Raw genomic sequence first — 13,015 nt, forward strand, 5'->3', positions numbered from 1 at the left:
CTTTAGTTTTCACAGTTGTCAGTTCAACCGAACGGGCGGAAACAGCAACACGTATTGTCAGACATATGAGGTTGTTTAACTGAGAGTTAAAGAGGGGATTTCAGGACCTTGGACAAGTCAGCCGGTGGGTGCAGTACCGGTGGAGGGGCGACAGAGGGCGCTCGGCGCACGGTAAATAGGGAGGTGGTGTGATTGAGCCTCGGTGCTAGTCGCTGTTTTATTACCTCACATCAATGCATCCTTTTCAGCTTTGCAAATCTATGCCAACTTTCAAAAGACAACACCAGACCAAGATTTAAAGAACATTTGATGCCTTTATTATTTGTTTTCTTTCATCCACTTTTGCAAGCTGAATGTAATAAGACAATACATACAATAAACATTCTATTCACAGTTCGATTGGAAAACACACAGGATCCACTGCAGTCCTGTGGGATATGCCACTATTTTAGGAAAAGGTGCTTGGTTGCTTGATGGATAATGCAGTGATCAAAGTGCGGTGCATGTATAAGTAATTCAAGCCATTGTTTTTTGGGGAACTCATTCTTATTTTTCACGCTTTGTGCCCATCCTTCTAATAGTTAAGAGAATAACGACTCATCAAAGATTGACAGTAACATCTGCCCAGTGAGGCAAGACCATATTAAGAGATTATGCAAACAAAGGGTGGCATCAGACTTTCGTTGAGCCAAGCCGCATCTTGAGTGCACATATAATTAAACACGCGTAATGTTCTTTGCATTAAATGTCACTGACTTCAGATTGCCATCACGCACGCCTCTAAGATCTAACCTTACTGACGCCTCGTTTGTTTTATTGCTCTACCTTCCTGCCTCGCAGTCATTAACAAATTACTCACAGATCTGTGCACATATGTACAATCTAAGAAAGCCTAAAGGAATAGTTTATTATCTTCAGAAATTTGCTTTCTTGCTCAGGATTACATAAAAATATATGTGCACACAGCAAGTCAGCGCACCTGGTCAAAAAACAAAAGGGATGTGAAAGAGAGAATCTTACTCTGCATCAAAGCAAATTGTTGTAATTCACAAAATGTCAAACTATTCTTTTAGAATACAGCTGCCACCTAAATGTTAAATAATACAATTGATTTTTAGCCACATTTCAAAATTGCACATTTAACTCACACAGTGAAGAGTAACCCTCGGGTGCAGAAAATGTTGCACGAGGTGCTGGAGGTGCAAACATGAGGTTTGTTACAAGCATTCACTTTAGAAAAATACACAGAATAAATAAACTTGAGGTATACGTACATAGTGCAACTACTCCTGACAACCAACGTGGAGACCAATGTCTCCACATCCGCGTCCTCCTGTTACCTGCTGTGATGTTTATTGTACTCCCATCTCTCTGGTTTCACTCTATGTGTCCACAGCCGGTTCCCGGACGCTCTACTGAAACTCCCCCTTTGCCCCCCGAGGCTGCTGCTCACCTCCATCCTTCGGAGGCAGCTGACTGGGATCTTCTGCAAATGGAATAGCTGAAAAAAACAGAAGGGATTTAGTAGCAGTAACCTGTTTATTCATGGTGCAAATATTATGCATTTTGACAGAAAAAGCCTTTTCGCATGGAAGGTATTTTGATGTCAGAGTGGAAAGACCAGATGTGTTAAATAAAATGACATAATTACAGAGTTCCTTCAGTTTGTGGTTATCGCTCTGTCTCATTGTCTTTTTGCATCCAATATGCGTAGGTGCACCGAAACTTATGGCACATGCATAGAAAACCAAAAATGAATATAGGGAAGGATTCAAATCTGTTTAAGAGGCCATTTTCTTATATAAAAATATTTTATTACAGCCACGAAAATGTAAATGGCAAAATCTCAATCAGCTTCACTTACAGTTCTGAAACTGCTGTGCTGTATATCTGGTTAGGAGGATCCCAAATCCCTCAATTAGAGCGAGCAGAATCCCCCCCATCATAGCAGAGCCCATCATAGTTAACGGCCCACCTGAGGGAAAAACACAGAATTGATTAAATCACACTTAATTCGATGAGCTCACGTAATTGTGACACATGGGCCGCCTCTTACTGCGTGCTGCCAGGATGGCCCCAGTAAGTGCTCCACTTGTTATAGAGTTCCAAGGATCCTCTTTCCCTCTCAAGCGAACTAACCCGCAGTCGATGGTGGAGAAGAGCCCTCCCCACACGGCGAAGCTACCTGAACACCACCAACAGTGTGAGGGCTTGCAGAGTAAAAGTTCCAACTGGACCAAAATAAACAGACTCTTGTGCAGGTAAATCTTTTAATACACATTGGGAGGGTTGATATGTAATTCCATCAGAGGCAGTTTGCATAACAGGACTCCAAGAGGAACAATTTGTGGTTACAAAAGGAGACGTCCTCACCTCCGATTTGAGGAGCTCTCATTCTCACTGCATTGGCGCTTCCTCTCAGCCTGTGTCCGACACCCTAAAAACATTAGATCGCCGTTCAATGCTGCCTTTAAAAAACGAGCTGTAGCATATGATGATGAAATGATGACGTGGACTCACTGCAGGGGCATTGCGAAAGCCCTTGATCGCCTGGAACACCCCTCCCCCAATGACACCCATGGTGAAAGCGCCTCCACAGTCATCCACTATTCTCCAGGGGCTAGAGGGATGCAGTAACAAGTGAAAATAAAAACATAACATTAGACATTAGTCTTTGACACATAATATATGTCGCACTTGAACCACATACAAGCGGCATTGAAATAGTTCATCATGGAGAGAAGATTGGTACTGACCTCATTTTCAATTTTGTCAGTTGTTTGAGCAGCTCCTTCAGAGTGTAACTGAAGCCGCTCCCTTAGATTTATTACCTTATGGCACTAAGCCTACTGATTAATAGACTGAAAATATCATCTGCTGCAATTGTTGCTCAGTGAAAAACATCTAATGGGTATCCTTCAGTATTTTCGGTGGAATAAAACATTCTAAAAAAGAAGTGGGGACAACTACGGTACAACTGCAGCCAAATATAGGCAGAATTTTTTTAATACAGAATTTTGTTTTTGCTTATTTCTGTCCTTTTGCTGCTGCGACAGCTGCATTTATTATTTTCTATAATAAGTTAGTACAAATTGTTTTAACATTCATAGCCAGAGATTCGGACAAGTAATACTTTAGCTGTGGTCCCTGTCCTTGGGTCAGCATTTATCTTGAGTCAACATGCACAACACGCTGTGGTCTTTTTCTCTGTGGTCAGTGGATCAAATTCACACATTTAAAAAAAGCTATAAAGTGAGAGAAATATATTTTGTGGTATGTTTATTTATGTTTACCATCTGTTCAGCTGTCCCTTAAACAGTAAGAGGTCGCAGGAGGTCAGAGCAGTAGCTGTGTAACTGAAAACAGCTTTATCTCTTTACATCCCTGAGCCTCCACTAAGCTAGCCGGCGAACGCACACAACCTCTGCGTTTATCCTCAAAACAACTTCAACCTCTCATTGAAAATAAAAGCTGTTTCCGAGGTTAACGTGTTTTAATATACAAAGAAATGAAATGTTTATTAAAAAAGTAATCTCACCAAGGTTCACGGGCATATTCCTCCATGTTTGTTGCTGTGAAGAGAGCGGTGCCTACGTCATCATTGTGCGCGCCGTGTGCCGTTGTGGAAAGTCGTGTCTACTCACAGATTAGAGGGGCGATCATCCTAAAAAAGGGCAAGGTAATGATAAATAGATTCCCATTCTTTCGGTTTCATTTGTAAGTAAACGTTTTAGTCTTGATGTAGTTTCGGTGGTATTCATAAGGGCACAGTTATGTGCGTCCCTTTGATATTTAATCACCCAGTTACCACCGCGGTCAAGCCAGCACGCAGGCTCTTCCGCGGTGCGCGTGCGAGTGAGGCATTACGGTAAGACCGTGTAGGAACTTACTACATAATAAAAGCTACGTTCCAGTAAACGTGATAAACAATGTCCCATTCATTTAGTTTGTCACACAATGAGTCTCTACGTGGTGGATTCCTACATCAATATCATCGCATAAACAAATAGATAAATTAATACATTGAACTAAATGAACTAATCGTTAACATGGCGTGTGGACGTGATCTGTCTCGCGTAGGGCTTTACGTTTGAAAACCTGTATAAAACCACAATTTATTGATTGACTAACTGAATGAATGTGACATGTTTCATCACGTTCACTGGTACATAGTCTTATTTTGAAGTCTGTTCCTTACCCTTACCGTAATGCCTCGCACACACGCTCACGTGCTGGCTGTTTTTCAAAGTGGAGTCTGGCTTGACCGCAGTCAGGTGCTCCATCAAGTTTCTGATTGTGGGGGTGCTGTTATTTAAAGAATATACACGTTTTCTCGTGCACAAAGAGGTTAATAAAAAAAATACTACTCTTTTTAATCTTTTATAGAAGTCGAACCCGAGCTGCAGATGGTAGCTTAGCTTCACTAGCTAACGTTTCACCGGAGCCACCGTAGTTCATAACTAGCATTACAGGACGGGTTCTTACAACGAGACATTTCTAGAAATGCTAAATAACGTTTACCAACTTTATTAATAACGTTTTTAATTGTACGTTTAATAGTACACTAAACACCAAAGATATATCCACCTCAATTCGCAGTATACAGTTTCTCCAAAATGAACCATAGTTGAGGGGGATGTGGTGGCCCAAAATGCATTCTGCTAATAAAGATGCAACTAACGATTTGAATACTTGTTTAGTGTGTGAATGTGTTAAAGGCCCAATCATTATTTATCTCATTGCTTGTTTTTCAAAAACAACAGTCCAAAACCTAACTAACATTATATTCTATTTACTGCCACACAAGCCAAAGATATCGACCCAAGACTGATGATTATATTCATAATTTTGAGATTGAAGATTCAATCCGTTGTTCTACCAATTTATTGAACGTCCATGCAAGTCAGGTAAAGCTGACACAGCCACTGGGAACAATAAATGTATCTAAGAACATAATAAAACATCGCTACGCTGGATAATAGTCAAACTACGTATCGATTTCAGTAGTTGGAAGTATAATTCTATCGAATGGACACTATTCTCCGTGTTTTCCTGCTTCCAGCTGATGACGGTTGAGAATGATGTTGTTCTGTCTAATTGCATCCTGGTGAGTAATGCCTCCCTCACTGTTGCAGGATGCCTCTTCCCGCGGCACTGCTGGCCCGCTTGGCCAAGAGAGGGATCGTGAAACCGTCAGACCAAGGTAACAATGAACGCCGCCGGCTTCAGTGTTCAGACTTTTTTACATATTTATTTTTGTTCGTGTCACGTAACCAATCTTTTGTCCTCCTATTCATCCAGAGGCAGATGAGGAGATTATTGCTGAAGATTACGATGACAACAACGTGGATTATGAAGCTACGAGAGTGGAGAGTCTTCCCCCAAACTGGTATAAAGTGTTTGACCCGGCTTGGTACGTACGCATTACACCTCAGTGTCAACCTTATTCTGGATTTTACATGACTGATTTAAAGAGGTCACCATGGACCTGTGTGTTTGTGACCTGTGGGTTTTGTTCCACTTTTGGTGTTGATGTACAACTGCTGTAATTGGATAAAAATGATTGACAATGAACATTTAGTGTTGAGCCGAGTTGAAACATCCTATTTTGTCATGTTTATTTAATATTTACCCCGTGATATCTGCATACATTTAAGATTTGCCACTCTGCTACTTTGTGTTGTGTTAAAGTAATGTAACTTAAAACAATCCAACTGAGTTTCTCTCCTGCCCACAGCGGTCTTCCTTATTACTGGAACGTGGAGACGGATTTGGTGGCCTGGTTGTCCCCAAATGACGCAACTTCAGTGGTAACAAAACCAGCCAAGAAGATAAGAGGTGTGGCATTTTGATGACTGGCACATTGGAATCCTTACTGAGATCTGTTCTCGTGTAATACTGCTGCATCCCCTGCAAATCGTTGCTGGGTTGATCACCATTCGGCAAATAATCAAGAGATTAGAGTCTGTTTGGTTTCATCCTGTGACCAATGCCTTTATTTTCTTTTCATGGTTCAGCCGAAGGAGGAGACGAAAGAATCGAGAGGCCGTTTGAGAAGCTAGAGAGAGAGCGGGAGCGGGAGAGAGAGAAAGAACGGGAAAGGGAGCGGGAACGGGAGAGAGAGCGAGAGAGGGACGAGGGGAGGGAGCGAGAGAGAAGAAAGCCAAGGAGAGAGGACCCAGCGCCGTACAGTAAGAACAAAAGAGGTAATGAGTTACATATCTGCATCAAACGACACAAGCATTCACAAATCCACGGTGCTCTTTTACAAGAATGGGTGATACATATTTATTTTCCTTTCAGGGAGAAAAGATGACGAGATGGACCCCATGGATCCAAGTGCTTATTCTGATGCTCCAAGGTACAGTAGCAACAGTTGTGATGACAAAAAGGAGCACTGCAGAGAAATATTCAATCACCAAAACCCCACAATGCAATTGGTAGAGTGTTCCTTTTAAAACTGCATGAGCAAGGTGTACAGAAACCAACTATTTATTAAAGCAAACGTCATTGCGTTTACAGGGGCACGTGGTCCACTGGTCTGCCCAAGCGCAACGAAGCAAAGACGGGTGCAGACACCACAGCGGCGGGGCCCCTGTTCCAGCAGCGGCCCTACCCCAGTCCGGGGGCCGTGCTTCGGGCTAACGCGGCTAACCAAATACCCAAGGAGTAAGTCGAGCTTCGGAGGACACGACTAAAGAGAGAGTTAGACTGAGATCTCAAGTTCTGTTTTCATTCTGAAACGTTTGTGTTTATGTGTTAAAGCTCGATTTCTCACCTTTAACACATAGAAACGCTGTAAATACTTTTTTATATGACCTGATGATTGACTTTGTTGTTGTTACTAAAGCCATTAGTGGACTTGCTAATAAATTTAAAAACACTTGACTCGGTGCAACTTGTCTTTATGGGTTGGTGGCTGATCTTGTAATAATATGTCTAACAAATGCAATTTTTAATGTTTTATTACAAAATATCAATGCTTTAAAATCCTTATTCTTATTGAATATCACAAAAACAACATTTTGGAAGGGGTGGAAGATTTGAATCAGCGGTCTGTTGCTCCCACATAGTGACAAATGGTGTCATAATCCAGAGTGAAGAGCTTCTCCTCGTTGCGGTCGAGCTGCACCATCGCTCTGCACTTGTTCTTGTCCCGTTGGAGAATACGGCCGACCTGAACACACAATCAGATTGCCGATCAGCAGCGCGTGCACGAGTCCTCTGGGAGAAACGATCCTCTGCTCACCTGTCCTCTGTGCTCGCCCAGTACCACCATGATGGCATCATCTTCACTTTTAGGAATAATGGTTTCCAGCATGTTCTGTTTCACATCTGCCATGGAAATAGAGAAGAGCGAGTTTGTCAGACGCTTACGTGACGATTGATGGGGCTACTTAGTGGAATAGTGGTCACTGAATACTCACCGTCTAACAGTCTCCCCTCCTCAGTTCGACACACACACATAGTCGCTGACAGGACGTCCTCCACGCGCATCTAGAAGAAATCAAGGTGGCCGCTAATCAGCTATAATAGAGATGTAGTGTTATTTTAAAACTACAGCTAAATATACTAAGGCATTCTCCATAGCCACATTTGTAACGGTACAATTTTGACTGCTCATATTTCAGTGGTAAATTAATAATAAACACTAAAACCTGTGTTGGGCGTGTGTGTGTAAAAAAAAAAAAAAAGCCTGGTGAAGTTCAGGATATGTCCTTCAACTCTCATATAAAGAAGACTTCAAGGACTGCCTTTTTTCATCTACGGAATATATCAAAAATCAGGAACTTCCTGTCTCAAAGTGATGCAGAAAAACTAGTTCATGCATTTGTTACTTCTAGACTGGATTACTGTAATTCTTTGTTATCAGGCTGCTCTTGTAAATCGCTTAAACCTCTCCAACTGATTCAGAATGCTGCAGCACGTGTATTAACAAGAACTAAGAAATGGGATCATATAACTCCTGTATTAACTTCTCTGCACTGGCTTCCTGTTAAATCAAGAATAGAATTTAAGGTACTTCTCCTCACCTACAAGGCACTTGCTGGTGAGGCACCGTCTTATCTTAAAGAGCTTGTTACACCGTATTGTCCTACAAGGCATCTACGCTCCATAGATGCTGGGCTACTTATGGTTCCTAGAGTTTTAAAAAGTAGGATGGGGGCCAGAGCCTTCAGTTATCAAGCTCCTCTTTTGTGGAACCAGCTTCCACTTTCAGTCCGGGGGGCAGACTCGGTCAGTTCATTTAAGATAAAGCTTAAAACGTTCCTCTTTGATATTGCTTATAGTTAGGGCTGGCTCAGGTTAGCCTGGACCAGCCCTTAGTTAAGCTGCTCTAGGCTTAGACTGCCGGGGGACTTCTTAGGACACACCGAGCCCCTCTCTCACTCTCACTCTCACTCTCTCCTCCCACAATCATCCATGCTTTATTAATGTACATCACTAATTAAGCTTCTTTCCGGGAGTTTTTTGTGCTTTCTCGCCTAGCAGGTCTCCGTGGATCATAGTTTCGTGCGGACCCCGGTTCTGACTCCTGGCTCATGGCTCTGCTGACACCTGCTGCTGCCATCATCATTACTTTAAATATGATTCATATTACTGTCATCAAAAACCAACATCTTTCTGCTCTCCCTCCCCACAGAAGCCTCTGTGGATGGTGGTTCGATCTGATGGAGGTTGTCCCTGCAGTGGTCCTGCCGTACACCTCTTCTGCTACTTGCAATTACTTGTATCATTTCAGTTAGAGAAATTGAATGTATTGTACATCTTTTACATTGTTGATTCTGTACACATGACATCCATTGCAGTCTGTCCATCCCGGGAGAGGGATCCCTCCTCTGACGTTCTCCCTAAGGTTTCTTCCCTTTTTTCCCCATTGAAGGGTTTTTTTCATATTTTGGGGAGTTTTTCCTGTGCCGATGTGAGGGTTTCGGGACAGAGGATGTTGCATGTGTACAGACTGTAAAGCCCTCTGAGGCAAATTTGTAATTTGCGATTTTGGGCTATACAAAATAAAATGAATTGAATTGAAGTTTAGAATTTCCAAACAACATCATTCAAATTCCATAAACCAAAGGAGGCTTAAGTCAATACGAAAATAGATTTTAAAGACAATGCGATATGTGGGTGGTGAATTAAAACCTTTGAGTTGTAGTATTTGCCCCCTTTGAAAGCTTTGTCTATAAAGCGAACTTTCAAGTCCCTCTGCAGCCAGGAGGGCGGAGACGCTTTCCGCCGAGCCTCTTTCACCGGAGGATTCTCTCTAAGGGCGAAAGGAAAAGTCTATTTTCAGCATATTCATTTTTATACTCAAAAAAGATGTGGAAAAATTATTAACCAACAATTGGAAATTTGAAATAATGCAGTGTGGTCTAATGTGTGTTTTTTTTTTTTTCAACAACAAAAAAAAAAGCTTGTATTCATCTTTGGCTGGAAGGGTACCTGTCTTGACTTGATTCTTGGTGTTTCCTCTTCCTCTCTCTTTCTGAAGACTTGTCTTTCACCTCGTCACCATTACTTTGCTTCACTTTCTCCTCCAGTCGCTCCCTCTCCTTCTCCTTCTCCTTGTGGGCTCGACTGAGGCGAGCTAGTTATGGGGAAACAAAACTGGTTTGCATAGGCCCGTAGAATAATGAAATCTAAGCTGTGGCTGAATCGTTGTTTTTTGCCTCGCAACAGAAAAAAAAACACATACGTCATAATTTGTTTAAATGAGAAGTGGGCAAACTGATTTTGGAAATATAATCTACTTCGAAAACACAAAACCTATAACCGGTCTAACAGCCGTGAGATGGTTTCCCTTTTCGAGTTACTCACTGAGGTCTTTGCCGTTCTTGTCGTACTCCTTGCGCCCCACCAGTTTGATAGCATACTGGCTGATTGTCGCAGACCGCCCGCCAATGGCCAGCTTCACCACAACTCGGGCGTTGTCGGCATCAACACCTTCGATCTGCAGCACGTGCATGAAGGTTTGGACAAATTATTCATAAAGAGCAATACCTCGAAAATAAAACGGGCTGTTGTACGTTTCCCTTGTTTTAGGTTTCGGGAGTAAACACATTTCAGACCAACGCTACCTTGCCATACATGTCTTTATGTGCCCCCGACTCCACCAGAATGCACCCTCCTGGACCCATCACAAGCTCCTCCTCCTTCGCTCTCTCCTCGCCGGGCTTGGGCGGACGCTTGTGTCTGGTGGGCTCCAGGTCCTTTACCGCTGAACGATCGGCTCCGAGACCCAAACCCTTTGGACGGAGCTCGTGTTCGATCGGCGTCACGTGTCTGAGTAGACGGGGAACCACAAAACAAAATCAATGGAGGAAGGGATGGACATGTGCAGGATGTAAAAGAGGCTGGAGGTGTGCAAAGCTAGTCTCAGCCTGTATCGGAGGCCACTCGACTACCCGAGTACAGTGTGATCTGTCAATTGCTTTTCCTCGTGAAAAAAAAAAAATCACCAACTATGACCATAACTGATTGAGTGATTGATTTATCATTATATTTGTAATTGTTAGTAAGAAATGCTCTAAGAGCTCAAGGCGACGTCTTCAAATATATTGGTCAAAATTACTAAACTAAATGTATTCAGTTTACAAAGATATAAAAATCCTCATATTTAAGAAGCTTAACCTAAAGACGTGAGAATATGTTAAAGTAAAGCGGCAGTTTTACTCACTGTTTAAAGGTGCGTCCAATGCCTTCCTCTTTATTCCAGCCCATCCCTTTAATCATAGCGAGTCCGTAAGCCTCAACGGGAATGCTCTCATAGTCGGCCTCTGTCGACTGACGAACACACGCGATATCATCTTTTTGAAAACTCAAGTAAAATACATTGAATGCTCAAACAACCAGACACCACTGCCCGCATTGATGTGTGCATCAGAGCTAAATGAGGTGCTTATGTAATCTTTGAATTCAGAAACACGCACACAAAAATAAAGCTGCTGTGGCGACTGACAGGGCGAAGCGGTTTTGAATGCCAGTCTTGCTCAGCCTTTTGGCTCCGGGCTGTCAGACTCAGCGACTGGAGTCACCAGGCAGCCGCCGCAGCGGCCCTCGTCGGAGCCGGGAAAGCTGGGAGTCGGCGCTGGCAGAGCGGGGCCCGCATTTAAAATGAGCTCCGCAGCGAGCGCGTTTCCCCTGACTCCTACCCCCCCCCCCCCCCACGTTCCAACAGTCACATCGGGGGTGATTGAGGGCAGATATGGGATGACAGTGACGAGACGGGTGAGGCCTCCGATGAAAAGACAAGGCGTCTGATTGGTTGCCTGTGCATCACTGGGGAGAATGTTGACGCCTGTCTTCCACCCAAGCTTTACTGAACTGTTAGCCGTACCAGTACGCATGCGCACAACTGTGGATGCACACGGGGGGGACGACTCAGACCGTCAGCACTTTCACATACTGAAATTTCAGAGTCAAAGTAGACAGTCCACCAATTTTTTTTGTTGTACTGTCAAGTGTTTTCCTATGCTCACTGAAATGCTACTCTAGCAGATTCTATTGTGATCTTCAGAAACGATACAAGAATTTAACTTTTAACTGAGGACAAACAACTATTAATCAATCTGTAGCTGCCAAACGAACTCAAATAAAAATATAAATGAAACTTCTGGGTGTAGGCATGTATATACCATCATTAGTTCAACACTTTATTGAATTGATTATTCCGTTAAAACCTTGAAGCCAATCTCCCTGCTTACTTTATATAATTAATTTCACCTAGCACTTAACAAATGAAGCATATATTGAAATACACTACATATTTGCTGCCAAACTTCGCTATATAGTTGCAATGGAATTTACGGGAATAACAAAGCAGCAAATGAGAAAACCATCCCAACGCTGTTTTCCTATTCTGGGTATTAGGAAAATTGTCTAACAAAAAGAACACAAGCTCTGTTGTGCACCTGTGCTTTGGATCAGATTGTGTTTCTGTCCCACCGCCGGTATCCGTACTTACAGATTCAGGTCGTAGATCCACCTTTACGCGGTCACCATCCTCAAAGCCGTCGGGCACCTTGTTTTGCATCAACAGGGGGATGGCGAGGTTCGGGTTGATATCTGACTGGGAGCCGTTTTGCCACTCCTCGAGCTGCCTCCGTGAGTCTGCAAGCCCGAATCAAAGAGGCAATAATGGGTTAAGAGAAAGGTTAGGATGACCTCGGCATTCCCAACAAGCGCACACATATATACATACACACACACACACACACTTATTCTAGTTCACTGTTTATACCTTCAATGAGCTCCTTGACAGCCTGGGATTCCACAGAGTCATTGTCTTCGGTGTTTTTTGGTGTTTTGACGGCACTGGTCTCGGCCTGGACCGCTTGGTCCAGTCGGTGCCACCGGTTCTTCTGGATCAGAGGGATGATGAGCTCTTTGGGCTTCTCGGAGGGTTTTGTACTGCACCACAGGGAGGTTAACGTTAGCGAGGCAACTGTTAGCAGTGAGAGCCGCTAAAAAACTAGGTTTACTTACTGTGTAACGTGTACATGTACTTCACATTAGCCCATGGGAATGGGAACGTAGCCGTTTACCGTTGTGCTAATGCTAATATGTGTATTAAAAATGGTACCGGTATGCTAGCTAGCATTAGCATACGAAGCCTACCTTTGCAGTTCCCTGCCATCAATTCCGGTCAAATAATCTCTGTCATCTTTTCTAAAGTCGCCAGTCGAAGGTTTGAATTTGTTAACTGTTTTAGTAAAACCGAAGGACACTGCCATGGGTTTTCTCTCTTCCTCGTCCCCAGGAGGAGCAGACTTGGGGGAACCCGCATCTTCCCCGAGCGACGCCATCATTGTTTGTCACGGCAATAAGAGAAAGGGGCTCTGGTAGTTGTAGTTTTATTTCGCTATGAGTGTTTCCTTCTGGATCCGAAGAATTACTACAATTCCCATAATGCCTCAAAACTGGTTACTGGTTCAGTATAGATGTAATACAAAATGTGATAATAAGGAATGTGAGCATAATAGATGGTCTAATCTAGACTAAATTAGTTTGCATT

The 13,015-nt window shown here is 43.1% G+C and overlaps 3 protein-coding genes across 3 annotated transcripts; 1 reads left to right on the forward strand and 2 right to left on the reverse strand.

Moving 5' to 3' along the window:
- Positions 1–294: 294 nt before the first annotated feature.
- Positions 295–3,680, reverse strand: timm17b (translocase of inner mitochondrial membrane 17 homolog B (yeast)). Its single transcript, XM_037479502.2, has 6 exons — positions 3,539–3,680; positions 2,521–2,620; positions 2,374–2,437; positions 2,057–2,185; positions 1,865–1,975; positions 295–1,501 (listed from the first exon to the last, which is right to left on the reverse strand). The coding sequence occupies exons 1-6, from the start codon at positions 3,562–3,564 to the stop codon at positions 1,413–1,415; spliced, it is 519 nt and encodes a 172-aa protein (XP_037335399.1). The 5' UTR covers positions 3,565–3,680; the 3' UTR covers positions 295–1,412.
- Positions 3,548–6,673, forward strand: pqbp1 (polyglutamine binding protein 1). The gene is made up of 7 exons (XM_037479500.2): positions 3,548–3,679; positions 5,136–5,203; positions 5,302–5,413; positions 5,738–5,838; positions 6,018–6,206; positions 6,304–6,361; positions 6,523–6,673. Exons 2-7 carry the CDS (start codon positions 5,137–5,139, stop codon positions 6,671–6,673), a joined length of 678 nt encoding a protein of 225 aa, XP_037335397.2. The 5' UTR covers positions 3,548–3,679; position 5,136.
- On the reverse strand, positions 5,969–12,837 carry gpkow (G patch domain and KOW motifs). Its single transcript, XM_037479499.2, has 11 exons — positions 12,619–12,837; positions 12,242–12,411; positions 11,966–12,111; positions 10,679–10,785; positions 10,080–10,284; positions 9,820–9,952; positions 9,445–9,589; positions 9,145–9,265; positions 7,428–7,497; positions 7,250–7,335; positions 5,969–7,177 (listed from the first exon to the last, which is right to left on the reverse strand). Exons 1-11 carry the CDS (start codon positions 12,807–12,809, stop codon positions 7,049–7,051), a joined length of 1,503 nt encoding a protein of 500 aa, XP_037335396.2. The 5' UTR covers positions 12,810–12,837; the 3' UTR covers positions 5,969–7,048.
- Between the last annotated feature and the right edge of the window lie 178 nt (positions 12,838–13,015).

The sequence above is a fragment of the Pungitius pungitius genome, chromosome 1, assembly GCF_949316345.1.
Source record: "Pungitius pungitius chromosome 1, fPunPun2.1, whole genome shotgun sequence".
NCBI lineage: Eukaryota > Metazoa > Chordata > Actinopteri > Perciformes > Gasterosteidae > Pungitius > Pungitius pungitius.